Source organism: the organism of the source record quoted next, unplaced genomic scaffold (genome assembly GCF_019419815.1).
Source record: "Pyrus x bretschneideri cultivar Hongxiangsu unplaced genomic scaffold, Pyrus_bretschneideri_v1 Contig13, whole genome shotgun sequence".
NCBI classification, from domain to species: Eukaryota; Viridiplantae; Streptophyta; class Magnoliopsida; order Rosales; family Rosaceae; genus Pyrus; species Pyrus x bretschneideri.
The window spans coordinates 6470618-6495030 of NW_025999424.1; the positions used below are offsets into that span (position 1 = coordinate 6470618).

A 24413-nucleotide genomic window follows, 5' to 3' on the forward strand; every position below is an offset into this window, starting at 1 on the left:
AAAATACAATTGATTGAAAACGAAAGTAAACTTGGATGTTATATGGAACTGATTGCGGCAAGATTGAAGAACTATTAAATAACACAATTGTTCATTCAAGTTTGAGGGAGATGCGAAACGCGAGTTAGACCAATTAGTCAACTTAGCATTCCCTCTTGCATTCGAGTTTGAATCCCCTCCCCGTACACTAGAATCAGCAAAAGGTTTCAAGCCAAACATTCTATTCAGATATTCAAGGGAAAATTCATTTCACTTGGAAAAATGGAAAAATATTAGTCTACAATTTCTGGAACTCTGTCCTTCAGATAAAATAAGGAGTACGAGCATTATTGTTTTACGATGCAAAATGGTCTAAAGCTAGCAAACATTTTCTCACAATTTTTCTTTTCTTTCTACATACCGTGTAAAGTTATTCTATATACCTAGCTTGTGGCACAAGCATTGAATATAATTAGTATAAATTTTGTTTACCATCAGCCGCAAACAATCTTCCTCACGAGCGCGAACGGGGCTGCCGATCAGTGCTGGGGCTAGCTTCGTCCTTCCCATCATTACTCTTTCGCTTAAGCATGTGCTTGATCTCAGTTTCTTTCTTATCTACAAAATCAATAAGATCCTTGAAACTAGTTGACCGGAGTGAGCGTCTAGATCTTGGGTTTGGAGGTCCAATCTCCTCAACGTCCACTTCCACAGGCTCTGGGGTAAATCTGCGGTATTGAAAAAGGATTCTGCAGAAGAAAACCGTAAGAGCAAGGAAGCATGCAATGCCGCAGATAAGAAACAGGCCCCAAAAGCTTGTTAGAGATAGCCGGTCGTCTTCATCGTCATTGAGTTGAATAGAGCACTCGTTATGCGTAAGCCACTTATTATGTATCTTTTGGAGATCACCATTCTCTGATAGTTGAAGAATCGCTGTCGACAAGTCGACAGCAAGAGGAGAATCCCTTTGGAAGGCCTGAGACAAGGAATCTAAATATGAGAATAAAACAATATAGTGGCTGTCTTGTGAATTCCTAACTGAATTTGTAACGATAACGTTATTTGTTCAAGGCATCCATAAGAAAGATAATCAAGGCAGTGTAGTTTAAGATCAGCATTTCATGGTCAGGATTTATATTTCTCAAGTTAAATGTATTAATATTTAATACTTACGAATCCCCATCCGCTTTTGGTAAACTCCTGCCCTACAGTCCTGAATGCGCATTTGGTGGTGGACATAAACAACTCAATGTAAGGAAGCTCATCAACGATGGCAGCTACCCCACCACGTCTTGGTCCATCCGTAAGGGCTTTAATATAGGCTTCCATGTCTTTCAACTTAACGAGTCTAGATTCTGCTATGTTTAGCTCATCAACCAAATACTTCCAAATGAAGGACCCGTCTTGAACTCCGATTGGATCATTACTTGATACCAAGCTATTAATCCCTTCAATCCGTGATGTCAGCTGCTGCACCGTGAGAATTGAAGTCAAACTAGCGGTGTAGCTGGAATTGATAATTAACACTACAAACAACCATATAACCAGCACCAGCCGTCCCAGGGTGCTCACAGGTGTTCTCTCCTGCACCAAGTGCAAGTCACAAAGGATGTTAGAAGTTAATCTTACAAGTTGAATTCACGAGATAAAAGGAAGATTAAGCATGAAGTACATACTGTGTGAGAAAAACATTGTGGAGAAACTAAACCTGCAAAGCAAAAGTGGTATCAGTAAAAGTACTTGTATAGGCACTCACCAACGGCCATAATGATGTAAGACATACCAACAAATGGTTATGAGCTGTTGCCTCGGTGGACCACGGAACTCGTGATTCATCCGGTGCTCAAGAATCCAAACAACAACTCCCACAAAAAGGAAGAAGGCGCCGGTGACCAACCACATTTGATATGTAAATGGCTTGAGGAAAGCCCAAGGTTTTGATTTTGCCTGTTTGACAGGAACAACTACGACAAGTCCCGATTCCATGTAAGGCTGTGTAAAATCAACTATTCTTGTCCTATTAGTAGTAATTGTAACATCTCCAACAGCTGCATCAAAGTTCTGAAGAAAAAAAAAAAAAAAAAAGGAGCAAATCAAAGTTCTGATTAGACAACCATATATAAAGGTGATTATGTTCACCTCTGATCAAAATGCTAAAATTTAAACCTAGATACTCACATTTTGCGCAACCTGGAATACAAGATCGCTGTACTCAGGATTCCTCTTACCATTTCCATACAACACATACGTCCTTGGCACAGCATATGGCAACAAGTTTACAGCAGCTTCAAAGACATCAATACAGTATCCTCTGACACCTGGAGGGCTCTTGTCTTTAGCCACAAAATCTTGGTAACTTACCCGATAAGGTACTCCAATTCGAAGTGGCCTGCCATTGTTGGGAAATACCCATCCACGAGGTGTAGCTGTAACTTCACCAGGCCATATAACGCTATAAAGTTGAGCAGTGGTATTCTTATTGAATGGCTTCTTATATAATATCTCAGGAGCAATGACTGAGAGGACCAGTAGAATTTGACCAATAGCCAATTCTACGGGAACCAGTTCCTCCAATATTCAGAATGTCATATGCTGGACGAACTAGATATTTATCCTGATCAAACTCAATCTGACCACTTACACCTGTGAAGTTCGTCTTAAGAATCGTCTGTAGATATTTTTGGCCCCCATCAAAAATACGGAGTGATGTTAAGTGCAGTGTGCTTCTATTTGTGTCTTTCAACCTTGGGTCATCAGAGAAAGATACTTTCCCACCTTCATTGAAAAAATCATCAAGCGCACGGGCAGCTAACCAAACAGAGTCATACGCATAGAGCGCATAAGAATTGAAGCTTGGACTACCTTCATGTTTCAGTTTGCTCCATCTAGACATAAAGCGCTTTTTGAGATCGGTATCTGGGGTATGATGACGAAGAGCAACAACCCCTTGCAAGAGATTCATTGTGTCGGGGCCAGGGGGATTTAGAGAATCTAAATGAGAAGGAAGCCAATCCGTTGCAATCCAAACATAGCCACTGGTCATCATTCCAAGTGCCTTGGCAATGGAAAAAATTGTTAAACCGGAGTCAGGATTAACATGAACAATATAAACGCGAGATTCCATGAGGTTCACTCCCACCAACAATTCACTGATATCACTTTTGGAGGCTCCAGGAGAAAAGGCAGCCTTGTATGAGATCTTGGAACGCTTCTTTGCCAAGGCATCACCTAGTATAGCAATCCCATTCCTGCCATAATCATCGTCTACGAAGATTGCAATTACTTCTCTCCATCCAAAATACTCAACTAAATCAGCAACTGCATACACTTGGAAATGGTCACTCTGTGTGGTTCGGACAAAATATGGGTACTGGAGAGCAGCAAGGGAGGGGTCTGTTGCTCCAAATGATAGAAGTGGTACATGGAGCTCATTAACAACATGGGATATGACATGAGCTATTCCGGAGGATTGCGGGCCAATTGCAGCAACCACATCGTTTTCAATCAGCTGCAGAGCTGCAAAAAAGACGTCACTCTAGTTTTTAGTTTTAAGACAGAGAGCAAGGCATGGATAATAATTATCCTTATAAATTTTAGTTCTCCATTGTCTCATCCAAGACTCGATTCCACACCATGAACCCACTGATTATCAAAGTCGTACTCGATATATTTAGTTTCAGTCTGACACAAGGACATAGTAATGCCAATACAATTCAAACTATAGCGCTCAAGCAGGAAGAATCATACAAAACAAACCATTTACAGATCATAATGCAAATGCATAAAACCAAAGACTAGTATTTCAAGACCGTGATCATCAAGCATTCTAAGCAAATGCATAAAACCAAGGACTAGTATTTCAAGATCCTGATCATCTAGCATTCTAAGCAATAGAACAAGAGCTTTGAGCGGGAAAAAAAATCAGAACACCACTAAGGAACAAAATGTGCAAAACAAGAACTAAGAGGCTCGAGATATCCTATCAACATTACAAGCTACAGCAGCTAGGATGAAACTTATGGAAGTAGGCTTTTCGATTTTTAAAAGACACCAATACCAGAATTCTGCACTTTCAAAAGGCAACAAAACAGAAAAACTCAACATTATGATAGCAACCATTTTGATAAATGAAATCAGTAGCAGCTTGCTCTGAAAGCTGGTTTGTTATTTAGTAGCAGCTTGTCTCCCCAATATTGAAGGAAACTGCAACTTAGTAGACTATAAAAGAAGCAGGTTGTAGTTCCATACATGCTCTAGAATTCAGTTTCAGGAAATACCTTCAACAGTTCCAAGAAATCCGCTGCAATTCGTATCATGGAAAATAACGTTCAATTTAGTCCCGCGAAGAACGCTCTGATCAGAATTGACATCCTCAATTGCAGCTAAAATCGCTGGCTTGGCCGCCCTTCCAATAACCGAATGGAAAGTAAACAGCGCCCCAATATTCAGAGTACTCGGCCTTGCAGACGAGTGGGTGGCATTTTCAGTCCCAGCCATCACTTCCATGGAGACCCACATGCAAAAGACCAATGCCAGCAGTGTTCTTGTCTTGCATACATGGCTAGGCCTCCAGTTCATCAGCAAGATCTCCATGCCTACCGAAATCTCTGCAACAAGCCGGTCGAAAACTTGTCAAGTCTTCAGGTTGGACTAGGCATTTAATCAAACATAACAAAGACCTGTAAAGAATGGCAGATTGCAGATTAACATCATGGGTTCCAAAATTCTCAGAAGATAATCCAGATTAAAAAAATTTACCTTGAACATCAAGATTCTGCAGCAAAAACCCAATTAAAATTCCACTTCAATGGTCTTAGAACACCTTGGATTCTTGAAATTGATACCCAAATGGGTACCAGATGAACAAGCCTGAACATGGGCTTTACTCAAAAACTTCTACTAAAAAAAATAGTAATAAAAAACCCCTTAAAATCCTTTTGAATAATGGCTTAGACCACCTGGATTTTGAAAATTAATACCCAAATGGGAACCAGAAGAACAATTTTTAACATGGGTTTTACCCAAAAACTCCAGTTTTGTACGGCTAATCAGTGTACTAAACTACCATCATGACCAAATCAAGCCAGGAATCTCAATTCCACCAAATATTTTATATGAACAAGTTGGTGAAGCAAACCACATGCAGCACATAAAAGTACAAATAAACATAAAATAAAACAAAAGGAGCATTAAACAATAAGATTTTCCAGAAGAAGTTGAGTGGAAGAAGATAGCATTTTTAGTTACCTGAGTGAAGAGCCAAAGTTGGAAAAAGCTTTTAGCTTTCAACAGTTTATATATAGCGTAGATATGCAGCTGCATATGCTGTTTCTCTCAAGTCCCAAACTTCTGTCTTCCAGCAACAGTCTTCCAAGCACAAGTAAAGAATCAGCTTCTGCTTTTCATTTTTGGGATATTTGCTTTCTTTTACATCAATATTATTATTATTTTTAATTATAACAGGTGGATTTTGTTGTTTCATAATCAGAGTGGAACATAATTAAGTTACCAAAAAGCTCTATCATTCATTAAGATGATACACAATGTAAATTGTGTTTTCAATACTCATAATGCTTCTGTATTTATAATAAAAATTAGAAGAAAAGAAGAAAATAAATAAAGAAAACATGTTTTTATAATCCAAGTGTTAGTAATACATTTTTTTACACCGAATGGCAGAAAGAGAGAGATTTAAATATTCGACTCAATTAGTTATAATCCAATACATATAAAAACATATTACATTGTATAAAATGTGCCATACATATGTGATACATGCGTGAATTATGTGTGCTTGTGTAAGTTTGAGCGTTTAAGCATAAATAATATTTGAACAAATTAAAAAAATTGGATTTGTGGTAGACAAGTATGTCTTATCACTTTCAAAACCCACTATAAGTCTAATATATTTATTTCAGTTTCACATTTGGATGGAATCTTAGAGAAGAGATTAGAGCCTACCATGGAATATGGCATTTCACTATTTTGCCACAACTTGATCCTAATCAATGAGATTTTGCATTGAATTTCAAATTTTCAATAGGATGATGAGAAAGAAGAATAGGTGCTAATGGTAACATTTCAAGACCAGTTCCAAGTCCTGATGTTGACTAAAAAAAGCATGGGAAAAGAAAAGCTAGAGTCGAACTTTAATTATTGACGAGAAAAGAATATGCGAAATGTATTAAGATAATTTTTAAGTGAAAAAATAAATATGTGATGTATTAAATATATAAGGTTTATTCAATAAGATGTTAACATAATAAGCGTTTTTATTTTAGCTTTCTTGGTGATAATTAATACCATAAATATCTATGTGATGGGGGGCCATTAATAATTTAATACTGCCAATTTAATGTTGTATGGCCGCCCAGCAAAAGGTCAGATTCTTGGATGGAAAATGAAAAGAGATAGGAATGAAGCTTGTCAAATTCCGTTACCACAGTTCACACAGCCATCTTCATACTCATTTTTCATGATGGTTAAGTTTCGTACTTAATTTTCATGATGGTTAAGTACCTCTTTCAAAATTGTGGAGGATCATGTGCAGTTTTTTTGGGTATAAGCGTTCAGTTCTAACACATTTGACTGTTAAATTTAATTTAACTGCTTAAACTGAGTGATTAATGACCATTAAATCAAATCAAACGATCAAAATTTGTATACCGGATGTCTAAAATTTAAACCATGTACTCTTATAGGCTATTTGATCACAACCTCAGCCATGTCCCATAATTTATGCTTCAAATTAAAGAAGTGTATTGTCCCAAAATGTAATGCCTCTCATCCTCAATTTTTAACATGTGGTTGGCTCTGCATTGATGAATACTCAAATTGTTGGTTGTTGGGAAGGAGGAAAATAGAAATAGCAATTCAAGGCATGCCATTTTGTGCTTTCAATTCTTGGGGGAGGCCCTTGTCCATACCAATTGTCATTAAAATAAGAATCTTGTCGTTTCCATGGAATTTGGTAAACCTAATTATTGTCCTTCATTCGCATGGGAAGTAGGGACCTCTAATTTGGCATGACATGAATATTAACATACTTATTTTTAATTAATGATATATCATTTAGTTTGTAAATTTTGTTTACAAATTTAATTTACCTAGCATTATTCATATAAAACATATTAAAGGGCTGCTAGATGAAGGTATTAACAATGGAGGGGATTCAGAATTTGGTGTAAGGGAGTGGGCACATTACTTTATCTAAATGACGTAGTTACATGGGATTAGGATTTAAAACTTGATGCAAGAGGGTGGACGCACTATATGTCATTGGTCTAGTTTTGTATTGAGAATGAATCGCATGTTAGTGGGAGGCTTATAAATAAATTGAGCTACTCTCTATATGACTAATTGGTTTTATGATAAAACTTTAAACTTCTTCATGATATCTAAACAGGTTGTCCCGCGCGTGAAACCTAACAACCACACGTGTTTTACACCTTTTTTTTTCTATATGTCCATATGTTAGACTTGAAAATTTACGATTTGATGCTGTCACCTCCGCTAAATAGTAAATTAGAATCTTTTATATGATGACAGCAAATAGAATATTGAATAGAAACCAAAAACATCTCAGTTACACCTTAATAAAATTATAAAAAAAAATATTTGTACCATGAGTTTATATAATATAATATATATATACACACAGAGTGAACAAAAGAATCTCATAATATGTAACTAGATTAAAATCGAACGATAAATTATTACAATTTTTTTGAACCATGAGCTTGAGGAGAACTATGTATACACACAGAGAGTTGTCAATTTTTAAGAGCCTGGTCAAAAATGAATTATGACAAAACCTTAATAATAATCAGTCTCGTTTCCAGACAATCTTCCAACAAAAAGAAGCCGACGTGTAGCACGAGTTCCTTTTACAAAATACTTATCTTAATTTTTGGGTTTTTGTTCACACAACGCTTTGGTTATTTTCTGTGGATTTGAATGCACATTTGTCATCTCAACTGGAACAAAAATACAAAATATCTCACACTGATCCAAGCAATTCCTGTTCTTTTCTCCACAAGGGAGAATAACATCACCTCAAATTACCCACGTCTTTCATTGCTTTAATAATTCACGCGTGTTTTATCACTTCAGAATGTCGAATAACTTTTTAAAGGTGTAAGTAAGTTGCTGTCCGTTTATAAATATTTTCTGAGGATCCGGTTTCTCTACCCTTTCAGTTCCAATACATTCTCATTCTCTTCTATTTTGCACGGTCACGATTAAGTCACGACATTTTACTATACTAATAGAGGCACCCTACCATGGGACGCAAGAAGTACGAATTATGTCACAAATGGAGAGACGAGAAGGACCCTCTTATTAGTGTACAAATTCATATAAATTATGCATTGCCACTCATGTTTCTTCATTGTAGACACACCAAACAATGATTGCTTACCTCATTTTTTATTCAGGAAACCACTTCTGCATACCTAAATTATTGCTGAGTAACTTGCCAAAATCATTAAAAATAAAAAATAATAAAAAAATAAAAAAATCTGCCAATAGGTTGAGAAATTGTGTTAACCTTTTTATTTTATATTTTTCATGTAAAAAATATGTTAACACTTCTCTACATGTGTAGGCCTCTTTACTCTTTACTCTTTAGTCTTTACCAGTTCAAGGCTACTTTAGTGTTCTTTTATGGCTGGATACCGAAAGAAATGAACAATATATTTGTACTAGGACACCTGAAACCCGACAAAAGCATCCAACTCCGGTAAAATGGAAAGGTGATTGGTAACTTCTCAACCATGCAAAGTGATACAATGTGTGTATATATGCAAAGCATATTTGCCTTATCTGCACCAACCAAAGCTATTCTTAGGTTGATATTTAACTATAGGACGGCTTATTTTTAGCTATGTTCCCCTACTACTTGATTTTAATCTCATTTTGCTTTATGTAACTCAAAAATCATTAATTTATTTCCTAAAACTCAAAGTTCGTTACACTTTGCCCTCTGGAACTCGATTTTGATTTCATTTTACCCCCTAAAACTTGAAAGCCATGTCTATAAAACTCAAAATTCTCACTACATTAGTTTAAATCTGTTAATTTCCTTGTTGGTTTGATTTAAGCTAGGCTAATCAATTTTTATATTTTTCATCTCTTCAATTTCTTGTCAACTTAATATTCACTGATTGTTGAATATTAACGCATAATGAAGATTTATAATCAAATTTACTGCACATGTGGCATAGTCTTATTGGGTGTTGGATCCCACATATGTTTCCAAAGCGACCTATAAGTTTTAGGTAGAAGAGAAACGAATTTTGAGTTTCAAGGAATAAAGTGGTAACTTTTGAGTTACAAGGGGCAAAGTGAGATCAAAATGGAGTTCTAGGGGCATAGCTAGAATACCGAATTGTCAATTTCAAACGCGACATATTACACTATTTGAATTCGTACGAACACATGACCTGATGTGTAAAAACACGATTCAATTAGTTGTTTATTAAATATTATTTTCTCAGTTTTTAATGTAAATTCAATAGAATGTAGATGAAAATTGAAAGATCGATTTTATAATGTGTCAGTTGCTTTGATTAGTTTATAAGGGGTTTCTTCTAGCATGATCTAATATTATTCATTTAGTCTAAATATTTGACTTTCTTTTTGTCATAAAAAAAAATATTGAAGCAATTCACACATATAAATACATTTAAAATATGTAAATCGCGCATAATACGCCGCGATTCAAAAAATTAAATGCGTGCATGAATGCTAGTTATTTTTATATCATGTGCATTAATCAATTTGTGGGTCAACAGAAACACAATACACATATAAATAATCCGAACAAAACCTATCGCCACCTATTAAAAAAATATGATGGTGAATTCTTAATACAATCACCCTTTAACGGTCAGATTTGGTCGTTGAACGTCATTGCAACATATCTAACCGTTATCGGTGAATGTATTGTAGCCAGATCCCATGAAAGGGGAAGGCTTTATACTTTCACTTTTTATTGGCTGGGAATATGTAGGCATGTGCAAGGCAGAAATCACTGCCAATAACAGATGCAATAAAAGCATCACACCACAGCATCATCAACAAAGGAGATATCAGAATTCAGGATAATGCATGTTTCCATTATTCCTCCTTGAACAATGAATCTTGTTACAATGGAAACCCATCTCTCTTAACAATTTTTCTGACAAAACCTAATGGAAAAACTCAAAATTGCTCCTGAGGTTTTGCGGTTGTGAACAAAAATGCCTTGAATTATTAACGCCTTACTACTTCAGTGGGTAAAGTGAAAAAATAAAAGGTAAACTAATGAAAAGAGCTTGAAAACTTTGAGTTTTAACGATAAGGACAAAATAAAAGGTAAAGTGAATAGTACCAGCATTGACTTTTTAGTGTAAAAATATGGTTTTTCGTTAAAGTGAACAGTACCGCGAGCTTTTCGTTAAAACTCCCAAAAATAAAAGCATTGTGTCCCATTTTGAAAGCGACGTCAAGCCGCACGGTATATTTTGTAATTAACTCAAATGTTAAGAGAAGCATTTCTGAATGAAGCATTAGGGAAAGAAAGTGATATATACAGTAAATGCTAAAAAACTGATAAAATCAAATAAAATTACTCTGTAGTCTCTGTTAACTATCAGAATTCTCAAACTTAAATTAACATAAGCAAGCTTGTTCTCCCATGATCTAGATATTTATCAGCTAACCTGACCTTGAGTACTGTCACCCTGTGCAAACATTTTTTTGATAGCTTCTTCCTTCTCGTCAATGAAGTCAACAAAGTTGACCAGGACCTGAGACCATTGGGAACTCCATGAGCTTGAGGATAAAGAAGATGACAGCGGGTTTGCGTGCTGTTTCTTGTAGCGCACAAATTGGTGAACTGCTCTTAGCAGAAAGATTATAAGCGCAGCGAGAGTGAAGCCGCCACATAATAGGTATAGACCCCAGAAGCTGATCAAGAGGAGTTGGTTAGACTCGTCAGATTCCAGATTCTTATTAAGACAACCCGTCTTGCAGAACCATTTCTCGTGAATCTTCTGAAGTGCTCCATTCTCCGAAAGTTTCAAGATTGCAGTGGACATGTCAATAGCAAGGGGAGAATCTCTTGGAAAAGCCTAATTCACATAGTGAACAAAGATAAGAAAAAGGCCATAACACAATATTCAGTGAACAAAACTTACAGACAATAATCATTTCAGAATTCAGATGTTCGTTTAAGTGTGCAACAAGATCAGAAACGTAATATCTTATGTGAAAGACAAAGGTACTTACAAACCCCCATCCGCTCCTTGTAAATGTTTGCCCAATAATTCCAAAATCAGTTCGACTTGAAAGAAATAATTCAACATAAGTAAGCTCATCTATAATAGCTGCCACCCCTCCATCATCCGGCCCTTTCCGCAGTGCATTTTCATACTCTTCCGGGGAGCCTAGTGCAACAAGTCTTGACCTAGGAATGTAGAGGCTATCAGTCAGATAGCCATAAGCAAATGACCCCACTTGGTACCCTATAGGCCAATTGCTTGCAATCAAACTATCAATTCCAGTGATGGGTGACGAAAGCTGCTGAACTGTAAGGATTGAAGTCAAGCTTGCAGTATAGCTTGATGTGATCACCATCAATAGGAAAAGCCATACCACCATCACCATCCGCCCAAGTGCGCTCACGGTATCTTCTTCTGTGATTGATGAGAAAGTAAATACTTTACTATTTGAAGGGATGGTAGAACAGGAGTAGTACAGGCTAATTTTCTTTGTTCTTTCAATAAGAATACATAAACTCATGAGGAAATGATTACATACTGTTAAACTACTTATAAACAATATGCAACTGGAAAAGTACGTAGTAATCTAAGAGATGTGAACTTTAGGAAGAACATGCTAACTTTTGGGATTCATTTTACAAAGAAAAACTAGATTGCAGATTCGAAAAGTTTGCTTACGGTTTTTCTTAAAAAGCGTTGAGAAGCTGAACCTGCAATATGAAAGGGTTGATTGATGTCAGAACCTAGTCCCCTGTGAATGTAAGTGGATCTTTAAATGCAACATGATTGGTTAAGTTAAAAGTACATAATAATAATATTTGCAGTAATGATAAAGTACTCAAGATATTAATTTTCAAAAAGAATTGTAAAGGACTCCATTTACAAATACAGAAAACTTACAGAAACATTGTAACGATCTGCCTCTTAGGGGGACCCCGAAAATCTTTGTTGACTCGATGCTCAAGAATCCACATTACCACAGCAATTATCACAAAGAAAGATGCAGTGACACACCACATCTCCAATGAAAATGGTTTGAGAAAAACCCAAGCATTTGACTTCGAATTGTCAATAGGAGCCACTATCACTAGCCCGGTGGTAGCATAGGGCTGAGAAAAATCTGCCATCACTGTCCGGTTTTTCACAATTGCAATGTCCCCAACAGCTGCATCAAACACCTGGTGCAAAATTTCAATTAGAAGAAGAGATGGATACTGCCGTCATGCCATCATCTATTTAAAGTTTTCGGTACTTGACATTAGATTCTTCCGAGCTATCTGCATGTTTTGACTCATAGTCACATCATGTTTCCATGCATTGGCAGGTAATATCACCCCAAAAACCAGTCACATTTTAAGTGTTTTTTGGATTCCAAATCAAAACTGTGTAAAGTTTACTTACCTTTTCTGCAACCATCTTCACAAGCTCATCATAACTGGGATTGGACCGACCATCACCAAAAGGTTCAAATCTGTGAGGAACATCATACGGGACTAACTTCTGTGCTTCATTGAACACGTCAATACAGTATCCTTCGATTTTATGGCTGTTGTTCAGTTCTGTAACAAATTCAACAAAGCTCACTCTTTTTGGAACTCCAATTCTCAACGGTTTTTCATTATCTGCAATCTCCCAACCGCGTGGTCTTTCTGTATTTCCACCTGGCCACGTGATATTGCCAAGCTTCTGATTCAGTGGAGAATAGCTACTTCTTCTCCTTTTAGGAGTTTCTGGGGGAGAAACTGATAAACCTGAATAATTAGTCCAAAAACCAACTGTACGAATTGTCATCTGATCAATATTAATGATAGCATAACTCCCAATAGCACGGCTTCTTTCATGATCAAATTCAACGTGACCAGTTAAACCACTCATATTTGTCTCCAATAGCTTCTCACGAAGAAGAGATCCACCATCAAAGACTTTAAGCTTGCCTAGCTGAATTTGAGATGGTTTCGTGACATGTAATTTATCAATGACAGAGAATGAGATATTTCTGTATTCATTTATAAAATTTTCAATCGATTGTGCAACAGCCCAAACTGTGTCATAAGCATAAAGTCCATATACATTTAACTCGGAACTTGCTAAACCGTCTTGCCGCATTTTTTTCCACCTAGTCATAAATGCACGCTTTTGCCTCGACTCTGGGATATGCTTACGAAGAGTAACTACACCTTGAAGGACAGCGAGTGAAGTATGATTCATTGAAGAGAATGAATCTATTGTAGTAGAAAGCCAATCTGTTGCAAACCACACATAATTGCTTGTCATCATATGAAGTTCTTTGGCGACAGTAAAGATTCTCAACCTGGGATCAGGATCCACGTGAACAATATAGACACGAGGGCCTAGCAATTTGGATTTATTGAGCAAATCAGCAATGTCACTTAGATTAAAATCAACAGGCAATGCCAACTTATAAGAAATCCTTGACATTATTTTGTCAAGTTCATCATGTAAAGAAGATATTGCATTCCTCCCATAATCGTCATCCACGAAGACAGCAATAACCTCCTTCCACCCATAAAAATCAATTATACTAGCCATAGCAGCCATTTGGTGAGCATCGCTTTGTGTAGTTCGGAGAAAGAATGGGAATTGGAGAGCAGAGAGAGTAGGATCAGTGGCAGCATATGAGATAAGAGGTACTTGGAGACCATTAGCAATTTCAGAGATCATATGAGCTATTGAAGAGGACTGTGGTCCAATTATGGCTACTATACTTTTGTCAAGCACCTGAAAAGCTGCTCCCAAAAAGTGAGCCATTAAGAAATGTGGGTTAGATAGTTTGCAACTCTGAGTAAAGTTCAACATCCAACGTCCCAAGCGAGGATAAGAAGCGCAGCATGTGGAGATATTAAAAGTGAATTAACTTTACAACGAGACATAGTGCCATTGAAAATGAATATGAAAGACATGGAAAGAGCTAATGAAGGGCTAATAATGGTGAAAGAAATCTAAAACTAGTCAGAGCAGAGGTGCGAAAATCAGCGATTGATTCCACATGTGTTTTGGAAGTTGGAACTTCAAATCTGCAACAAATAAGAGAGGTTTCCATATAATATGGAGTCCTAGCAACCTGAGAATATCCTATAAATCGTCTTACGACTCACTAGCTATGTTGCTCGGACACTCCGAAACCCCAAAGTGTGAGTCGGACACCCCCCAAAGTGTGAGTCGGACACCCTGACAGGCTGACACGCCTCGGACATGGTTTGGACACAGGAACCCCAGACTCAGTTAAGTGGTACTACAAGAACACTAGCAATGAAACACTCAAGCACCACAAAACTACTACTAAAACACTTCAAAGACGCTAAACAAACGATTTTCGAATGACACCTTTCAAGGAATCATTTGAAAGTTCTCTCAAATGCATTGCATCTAGTTGTTTTGGAATACCTCTATCTAATTTTTGTTGTACATTCCTAACAAATTTGAAAGTCCCTCGTCCGAAAGCACCATAAAAGTTGCTAAAACTCAAAGTTGACCCAAGAAAAGAACAACCACAACAGCTCTAAACTGTAACAAGTAATGATAGTCATCTACAAAAATAAGAATACTGATCAATTGAGTACCTTCAACCGATCCCAAGAACACACTAGAATTTGCATCCTCCATATGCAACTTCAGCTCCGTCCCACTGAGTATTCTTGAATCTGCATTAACATCAGATAGAGCAGCTTCCATGGCTGTCTTTGCAACTCTACCAATAACCGAGTTGAAAGTAAAAATTGCTCCAACATTCACAACAGAAGGCCTCTGGCAGTAAAAACAGCCAGTAAGGAAAACCCATACCAGAAATTGCAGTGGCAAAACTACAGCACCCCTCATTTTTTCCTCCACCGCAGTAACTCCTCACGGTAAAATCTCAAACTTTCCTAAAACCCATGTCCCGAAAGCTCCATATAGTCAATAAAAATGGCATTAAAAGCATGAAAACGCATGGCATATTCAGCAAACTTCGGATAAAGATTAAAAAGGAAAGCTTTATCGCTTGATCAGTGGACTACCCAGTTGAGAGAACTCATTGATGAACTGAAAAACATAGAAAGTTGGTAAATTTCACCTAAAAACTATTGATTCCCAGAGAAATTTCAGTTCAACTTCACAGAAGTGAAAATTTAGACGTCCACTGCTGAAGGAAGGAGGAGTTTGGGGTAGCTGAATAATTGAGTTTGGATGTGCGTCAGACAGCGAGCATAATTTTCTACCGTATGAAAAACGAGAATCGCACAATCAAAAAAAAGTTTAAGGTCCACTTGCAACGTCTTTTCCTTTATTTTCTAAGAAAGTATATAAAGGTTGGGACTTTTCAGTCATTTTGCGAATGTATAAAATTGTCTAGAAAATATTTCGACCTCTAAAGGGAATTGTATTTGAAAGAGGCCTTCAGAGAAATGGATTTCCCACTTTTCTTTTTTTTTTCTTTTTTTCTTTTTAAATAGAATTTAGCAGTTGGAGGATTCACGCATCATCGAACTTTAACGACCTAAATTGTTTATTTTTCAAATTGGACCTTATAGATCATCCTTATAAAATATTTGTCAAATAAAAAATATTAGAGGTATCTAATTGTATTCAAAGAAATTGATGAAGACTTTGTTATAAGAAAACATCGAAATTTCACCGTTAAAGTTTTGTAAGATGATCTAATGAATCGAGATATACAAAATAGATGGTTTAGATCTTTAAATTTGATATGCAGTGGATTCCACAACTAATCTATTTTTTAAAACAAAATGAGAATTCCTTTGCTTGAAAGCCCGTGTATTTGAAAAAGTTTTAATCTTTTGGGCTCTTACATGGACCTTAAGAGTTGGGCTTGGGAGAACCCAAGTTGAAAGGGTAGTTTTGTCATTGTAGCAAGCGGGTGGGAACTGGATAACAAAAATCCATCCGTTTCTCTTCATCGTCCAGAGAAGCAGTAGACAAAAAGCTTAGCAGCTGATGCTCTCAAGCTCTTGAAAAAAATGGCTTCCTCATTCACTTCCTCACCTTTCCAAACCAGGTAACTTCACAATTTAGTTTTACTTTTTACTGGTCTGCTCACTAATTCAAGCATTTGCTTTCTGTTCCTTCCTTATGGGGTCAAAATTACAGGTAATGATTTGTAAAGTTTGAATCTTTCTGACAATTTGAAGCATTTTTCAAGAAGATTAAATTATGGGTTGTGGGCATTTCAGGATTTGATTAGTTCCAGTTAACTTATTCTATTAAATAGAAAACTGTTTTAAGCATGTAGAATTTAATCTGGAGGTAGAAGACGATAGCCTGTAACCTTACCTAAATTTCACATTTCAAACGCTGCCGTTTCGATTTCATGGCAAGCCACTCCCCCACCATACCCACACGTCGAAAGGTAGGAAAATTAAATGCAATTAACAAATCCAATGCAAACATGGAGCAAGAGAAGCAGAGAATACCATTGTGGGGAGTGAATAGAATTTTTATGCAGTTTTAATGCTCAAGGCTCCATATTTTAGTGCATTTGCCTCAGCTGAGGCCAATGGTGGTATCTCAGGTCTCAAATTTGGGGAAACGTCTGAACTTGAACAGGATTCATGAGTTTTTCAGACACCCAATTGAACATAAGAAATTAATGTTAGACTGCGTTGTTATGTTTTTGAAGTTTCCTTTACATTGTTCTCAGGTTTCAAATTTTGGAAAATGTCCAAACTTGAACTGTATTCGTGAATTTTTCTGAAACACAGTGGAACTTAAGAAACTAATGATTAGTTTGTGTTCTTATGTTTTGAAGTTTCCGTTCCTTTGTTCCCCAGTGTTTGGAAAAGGTCGAAACTTTCATGAATTTCAGAAACCCAATGGAACATAAGAAATTACTTTTTGCAGTTTCCATTACATTGACTAGCTAGTACTGGACTTTTTTTACATGAGTTCGTAATGGTAAATTCATGAATTAGGGTGGTTTATTTCTGATTTGGTGAACTGCGTTTTCTGCCATTTTTCAGCAATTTGTGGTCGGCTTTCTTGGGCGAGAGAAAGGGATTCTCTGTTTTTAGTGTACCTCATGTTGGGTTTTTGAAGAAGACGATAGAGTGCAAGGAATCACGAATTGGAAAGCAGCCAATTGAAGTGCCATCCAATGTGACAATCACATTGGAAGGTCAGGCTTTGGCAGTAAAGGGACCATTGGGGCAGCTTTCACTAACTTACCCGCGAGAAGTGCTGGTTCAGAAGGAGGATTCTGGGACTCTAAGGGTCAGAAAGGCAGTAGAGACTAGAAGGGCAAATCAGATGCACGGGCTTTTCAGGTACATTTCTTTCATCCTTCAGCCATCTATTTTGAGTAAAAAATCAGTCTTCTCATCCTCATGGTTTGTTCCTTCAATTATGGTTTTCTGGTGATCTCTTGGAGTCCAAGTATCATGTTGTTTCTTATGAAGGAAAAGCTGTAACAACATTGGTATTTAAAGTGTTTGTGATCGTTATTATACTCTGTTGTGATTGAATGTCTGCTTTTCCATACCATAGCTTGTTTGATCATGAAATTTTCACTTTTTTATACTCGGTAGTGACATTGATGGTTGAGTTTACATCTAAAGCAGGCATTAGTTTGATCAATAAACCTGTTTGTTACTCTCTCTCTCTCTCTCTCTCTCTCTCTCTCTCTCTCTCTGTGGATCGACATGTGTCTTATATGCATATATGAACTAGAGATTTCAACTTCTATTAGGAAAGACAGGACCAGATACTCAGACAATGTAAGTTTTGGAACAAATTAGTACTGATATGGGTTGTTAAGAGTGTGGTTAGGTCAATAAATCACGTAGATACATATGCACATGCACTAGTTCACTTTGTGTAACAGTTTCTTATAAGTATGGTTGTTGCATTCAATTTGATACCAGTTATTTGATGTTTCAAAAGCTTATATGTACAATCTAAATTTTGGTGCTTGGCCAAGTAAGCAGGGCACATGCAAGTCGGGCTTTAGATTTACGAAAAATTAGGGACTCTCGTCCTCCTGACCCTTTACATGCCTCTTCAAATAATTTACTTAAATGAGATTTACAAAAAGTTTTTTAGTCTCCTTCTACTATCCCTTATGTGCTTGTTTGAATAATTTGCTTAGGACACTTACGGACAACATGGTGGTAGGAGTGTCAAAAGGATTTGAGAAGAGGCTGCAACTGGTAGGTGTCGGTTATCGAGCTACTTTAGAAGGAAATATCTTGGTACTAAGTCTTGGGTTCTCCCATCCAGTTAGGATGGATATTCCTGATGGCATACAAGTGAAGGTTGAAGAAAACACCAGAATCGTTGTTAGCGGGTATGACAAGAGTGCTATCGGTCAGTTTGCTGCTTCGATCAGGAAATGGAGACCTCCGGAACCATACAAAGGTAAGGGTGTGAAATATGCTGATGAAATCATAAGAAGGAAGGAGGGAAAAGCAGGGAAGAAGAAGTAATAGCCTTTAGATTGTTTCATTTGTTTTTTGTATCTTCACATTCGTGCTTGTCAAATATGTGTCAGAATTATCGAAGGAACTGACATTACCGTGAGCAATTCATCGCTAGTTGATGTTGTTTCATTTTTTTCCCCAGTACCTGTAAGCTTGATCTATGCCAGTATAGTAGTTTCTGTAATTTCAAATTAAGGTGGATGCTGGAAAGTTGGACCTCGCAAACAGGTCATGTTGGACATTACCCGATTTCTTAACAGATCGACACAAACCTTTTCACCCGTTAAGAATTATAAATATAATAATAATTTATTTATTTTAATTAAAAATCTAGATAAAATGCATTGTACCAAATAAGTTAATTACGTGACCATATTACATGATAAAATTTTAGAAGAAACTTACCAAATTATATAGTTGATAGCTTAGAAAATAAAACAAAATACAATGATATTGTTTCTTATCCTAAACAAAGCCCTTTTTAACTGGTCTACCTGTTAATGCTCAACCCAAACATTGAATCTATGTTGTGCGTTCATGTCGTTGCATGAGGTTGTGCATGAGCTACTATAAATTAAGGGGTAGTGTTAGAGAGGTCAATTTTTGAACCAAATTTACAAAACAAATGATGTGGTTGTAGATGATTGAATTATTAATTTGTTAAAAAGTAAATTGCTTACTAATTTCTTGTTAGTGAATGATTTACTTATTAGATTTCTCTTTTGTCCTTTTGTATAACTGTTTTCTATTGTGATAGCTTGAGCTCATATGCCAAGTGTAGGGTCTTAGATCAATTATTCATTTCAATGGCTCACATGCCTTGCAACTGCCATGTGTCATAATCACAGCGGCTTATGTATTTGAATTGTTTTGATGACTGATTTAAGAGAAGCATGTATATGAATGAAATGCATCATTCTGCAAGAGTTAGAATGTTTCAGTTGTGATATTCTTTTTCTCTCTCTAGCTATTTCTTCTCTGTTCTTATTGCTTCATTCGAAATCCAAGTATTCATCAATGGAATACTATCCAAATCTCAACATGGTATCGCGAGCCTAGGTTCTATTTGGAATCGGGGCGTTGAGTCTGTGAGTGCTGTGCTTAAAAATCCAACGTGAAATTTTTAGCTCGGTTCATCGATTCAGTTCTCAATTTGCTAGGTCGAGAGGTCACCATCTTCCGGGCTCCAATATTCAATGGTGACATTTATGAATTTTGGAGGATCCGAATGAGTACCATTTTCAAATCTCATGGAATCTGGGATTTAGTTGAAAATGGACTTGAAATCTCAAAATCGAACGGTAAGAAGGTTGAAGATGAAGGCTCATCGGATTCAGAGAAAACTTCTCTGAGTGATGAGCTAATGAAAGATACTAAAGCACTAGGTATCATTCAAGGAGCTGTTTCAGATGATATTTATCCTAGAATCTCAAATGATAAAACCTCAAATGGTGCTTGGGATATTCTGCACCAAGAATTTCATAGCAATAAACAAGTGAGATTCATCAAATTACAGGGTCTACGCAGTGATTTCGAGTACACAAGGATGAAGGATAATGAAACCTTGTCTGTGTATCTCACTTGTCTTCTCTAGTTGGTGAATCAAATGAAAGGCTTCGGTGAAGATCTACCCAATGAGCGATTGGTTCAGAAATTGCTCATAAGCCTGACTAAAGAATTTGATCTTGTTTGTTATGTGATTGAACAAACTAAGGATATTGAAACCATTGAGGTGCAAAAAGTTATTACCGCTTTGAGTATTGAGGGTTCTACTGATAGAGCATTTGTTAATCCCACATTGCCTAGGGGAATGGATCCTGTAAGTCTTATATGTATATTCACATCTCTACCTAACACGAGGCCTTTTGGGAGCTCACTGGCTTCGGTTTCCATCGGAACTCTGAAATTAAGCGAGTAACGCGCAAAAGCAATCCCATGATGGGTGACCCACTGAGAAGTTCTCGTGTGAGTTCTCAGAAATAAAACTGTGAGGGCGTGGTCGGGGCCCAAAGCGGACAATATCGTGCCACGGTGGAGTCGAGCCAGGGATGTGGTATGGGCCCAGGCCGGGATGTGACAACATTCGTTAGTATGAGTGTGAATCCAAAGGAAGCTCAATCTAGTTCTTCTTTTGGTAACTTTAAACCAAAGAAGAATTGGAAATCAAAGGGCAAGAAATGAGATTCAAAACCCCAAAATGCTGCAAATCAAGGTGTCAAATATGATCAATGAGGAAAATTTGATATGTCTAAAAGGAAATGCAAACACCGTGACAAGCTATACTATGGTGAGTGCTGGTTTAAATGGAAGCCAAGGTGCCATGGATGCAATCGATTTGGTCATCTTATCAAATGACTATGATCAACCAAACAAGGTCGAAAAGCTTGCAAACTTCGCAAATCAGGTATCAGAATCTGCAACCATGTTTTATGCTCGCCATTCTGCTACTATTGGGAGAAATATGAACATATGGTATGTAGACAGTGCATGTAGTAATCACATGATATCTCATGAGTCATTGCTTATTTATGTTGATAAGACTGTGAAGTGTATACTTAAAATGGGTATTAGAGATTTAGTACAGTTAACATGCAATGGTACTCTGGTTATAGAAATGAAGGGTGTGACTAGGTATATCAAAGAGGTTATGATTGTACTTGGATTAGATGCAAATTTATTGAGTGTAGGGCATATGGTAGAACATGGATATTGGCTTGTGTTTGGTGATTTCATGGTTAATATTTATGGAGATAGACAGATGGAAGATTTGATTGCAAGTGTTCCGATGGAAGGAAACAGATTTTTCCCTTAAGTCTTGAATAGGTCAATCCCAACATGGCTAATAAAGCAACTATTGAAGAGTCATCTTGGATGTGGCATGGAAGATTTGGACATCTAAACTACATTAGTTTAATGCTCCTGCAAGATAAAGAAATGGTGTAGGGTTTACCTAGACTACAAGTCTCTGAGCATATTTACTCTGGATGTGATACAGGGAACGGTCACATGGAACCATTTGACAAGGGAATGACTTGGAAAGCATCACAACCTCTAGAACTTATCCATTCTGATATTTGTGGTCCAATGTAGATCACCATTCTTAGGGGCAACTGAATCTTCCTTACATTTGTCCATGATCACATTAGAATGTGTTGGGTGTTTTTCTTGCAACACAAGTCATAAGTTTTCTGCATTTTCAAAAGGTTTAAATTGTGAAACTGGGACTAGAAAGGTAGTTAACGGTTGCCTACTCTCCACAACAAAACGGCATTGCAGAGAGAAAAAACAAGACTGTGATTGAAATGGCTAGGACTATGATGTATAAAAAAAAAATCCCTTAAAGTCTGAAGCTGTGAACACAATTGTGTACTTGCAAAATCGATGTCTAACAAGTGCTTTGAACAACATAATTCCATTTGAAGCTTTTAGTGGAAGAAAGCAAGGTGTCAAACACTTGAGGATACTTGGTTCTTTGTGTTACATTCACATTCCTTCACAGAAAAGGCATCGGAGGAAACAGGTGAGAATGGAGTATTTGTTGGATATGGCAGTTGTGAAAAGGGATATAGGATTTTCAACTTGAGAACTCATAAGGTTGAGCTATCAGAAAGCAATGTGGGACTGGGAAACTAATGAGGCAGTGCAGTTCTCTATTCCTTGCTAAAGAAAGCATAAGCATAATTGAGCTTGATTCTAAGGCAAATAATTCAACTCAGTTGATGTAATCTCCTCTAAGATCTCATACATCTAGTGATCTGCATACAGCCCAGAAAGCTAGTTCTGTTGGTTCTCCAGTTTCAACTTCAAAACCTTATGATCATACTCCATTGAGATGGAAAAGCTTGAGTGATGTGTATGCTCAATGGAAGATGAGTATCATTGAACCTGAAGATTTTAGTGAAGCAGTCAAAGATGAAGCTTGGAAAAAGGCTATGACTGAAGAAATCTTGATGATATGAAAAAAAAAAAAAAAAAAAAAAAAAAAACCTCTACTTGGGAGTTAGTTAACAGGCCAAGTAACAGACCTATTGTAGGAGTAAAGTGGGTCTACAAAACAAAGATGAATCTGGAACACAGAGCAAGACTTGTAGCAAAGTGGTACACACAGAAACCAGAGGTTGATTTCAATGAAACCTTTGCCCAGTGGCAAGGTTAGATACCATTAGGACAGAAAGGTTGGAGACTGTGGCAATTGGATGTTAAATAAGCTTTTCTAAATGGTGTTCTTGAGGAGGAGGTATATGTGGACCAACCTGATGGTTTTGTGATTAAGAAGGCTGAAGACAAAGTGTATGGGCTAAGAAATGCTCTTTATGGCCTAAAACAGGCACCAAGGGCATGGTATGGTGAAATTGACACATATTTAATTCATTGTGGCTTTCATAGAAGCTCAAGTGAAGCAACTCTATATGTGAGAACCAAAGAAGTTGTTGGTACTCTAATTGTGTCAATCTATGTAGATGACATAGTATACACAAGGAGCAGTGATGACACGATGAATGAATTCAAGTCTGAGATGATGAGCATATATGAGATGTCAGATTTGGGATGACAGTGAATTTGCAGATGAGAATCTATACAGGAAAATTGTTGGGAGTTTGCTATATTTGACTTGAAGCATTATGGAGTTGCTAAAAGAGTCTTAAGGTATATTCAAAGGACAATTGACTTTGGAATTAAGTATGTGATTGGAAAGGTTGCTCTATTGATTGGTTAATGTGATATTGACTAGAGTGAATCTAAGGAGGATATGAGAAGTACCTCAGGGTATGCATTTTATTTGGAAGTGGGGCATTCTCACGGGCCTCAGTTAAACAGCATAGTGTGGCACTTTCAACTGTAGAAGCTGAGTATGTCAGTGCAACTGAAGCAAACACACAGACCATTTGGCTTAGATTTGTGCTTGAAGACTTTGGAGAAGAGCAAACTACGATAACACATCTGTTATAACTATATTTGAGAACCCTGTGTTTCACCAAAGAACCAAATACAACTGCATAAAGTTTCACTTCATTAGAGCTGCAATTCAAGAAAGTGTGATCGATTTGGTTTTGCAAGAGTGAAGAACAGATTGTTGATATTTTCACAAAGGCTCTTCCCAAAGATAGGTTCAACTACCTGAGAAGTCTACTTGGTGTGAACTCAGTTAGCAATTTAGAAGGGGGTGTTGAAAAGTAAATTGCTTACTAATTTCTTGTTAGTAAATGATTTACTTATTAGATTTCTCTTTTGTCCTTTTGTATAACTGTTTTATGTTGTGATAGCTTGAGCTTATATGCCACGTGTAGGGTCTTAGATCAGTTATTCATTTCAATGGCTCACATGCCTTGTAACTGCCATGTGTCATAATCACCGGGGCTTATGTATTTGAATGGTTATGATGACTGATGTAAGAGACGCATGTATATGAATGAAATGCATCATTGTGCAACGTTACAGTTGTGATTATTCTCTCTCTCTCTCTCTCTAGCTATTTCTTCTCTGTTCTCCTTGCTCCCTTCGAAACCCAAGTATTCATCAATGGAATACTATCCAAATCTCAACAATTAAGCATTAATTAACATGTTTGTTTCTTATTGGTGACACATCATTTAGTTTGTAACTTTTGGTTTAAAAATTTGGTCTCTCTAGCATTTTCTTAAATTAAGTAGTCGTGAATGGTAAAATTATGGAAGACAATAATAAGAGAGTTTTAACGAAAAGCCTATGATATTGTTCACTTTAATGAAAAACCACATTT

General features: G+C 36.9%; 3 protein-coding genes and 1 pseudogene across 3 annotated transcripts; 2 read left to right on the forward strand and 2 right to left on the reverse strand.

Moving 5' to 3' along the window:
- Positions 1–227: 227 nt before the first annotated feature.
- LOC125474898 lies at positions 228–5220 on the reverse strand (annotated as a pseudogene).
- Positions 5221–10502: 5282 nt separating this feature from the next.
- On the reverse strand, positions 10503–15458 carry LOC125474899 (glutamate receptor 3.7-like). The gene is made up of 6 exons (XM_048579142.1): positions 14825–15458; positions 12645–13990; positions 12144–12421; positions 11922–11953; positions 11251–11657; positions 10503–11093 (listed from the first exon to the last, which is right to left on the reverse strand). Exons 1-6 carry the CDS (start codon positions 15078–15080, stop codon positions 10674–10676), a joined length of 2739 nt encoding a protein of 912 aa, XP_048435099.1. The 5' UTR covers positions 15081–15458; the 3' UTR covers positions 10503–10673.
- A 661-nt stretch (positions 15459–16119) lies between these two features.
- Positions 16120–18802, forward strand: LOC125474900 (50S ribosomal protein L6, chloroplastic-like). The gene is made up of 3 exons (XM_048579143.1): positions 16120–16257; positions 17219–17521; positions 18343–18802. Exons 1-3 carry the CDS (start codon positions 16220–16222, stop codon positions 18677–18679), a joined length of 678 nt encoding a protein of 225 aa, XP_048435100.1. The 5' UTR covers positions 16120–16219; the 3' UTR covers positions 18680–18802.
- Positions 18803–19901: 1099 nt separating this feature from the next.
- Positions 19902–21485, forward strand: LOC125474746. The gene is made up of 3 exons (XM_048578724.1): positions 19902–20168; positions 20268–20492; positions 20886–21485. The coding sequence occupies exons 1-3, from the start codon at positions 19902–19904 to the stop codon at positions 21483–21485; spliced, it is 1092 nt and encodes a 363-aa protein (XP_048434681.1).
- The last annotated feature ends 2928 nt before the right edge of the window (positions 21486–24413 follow it).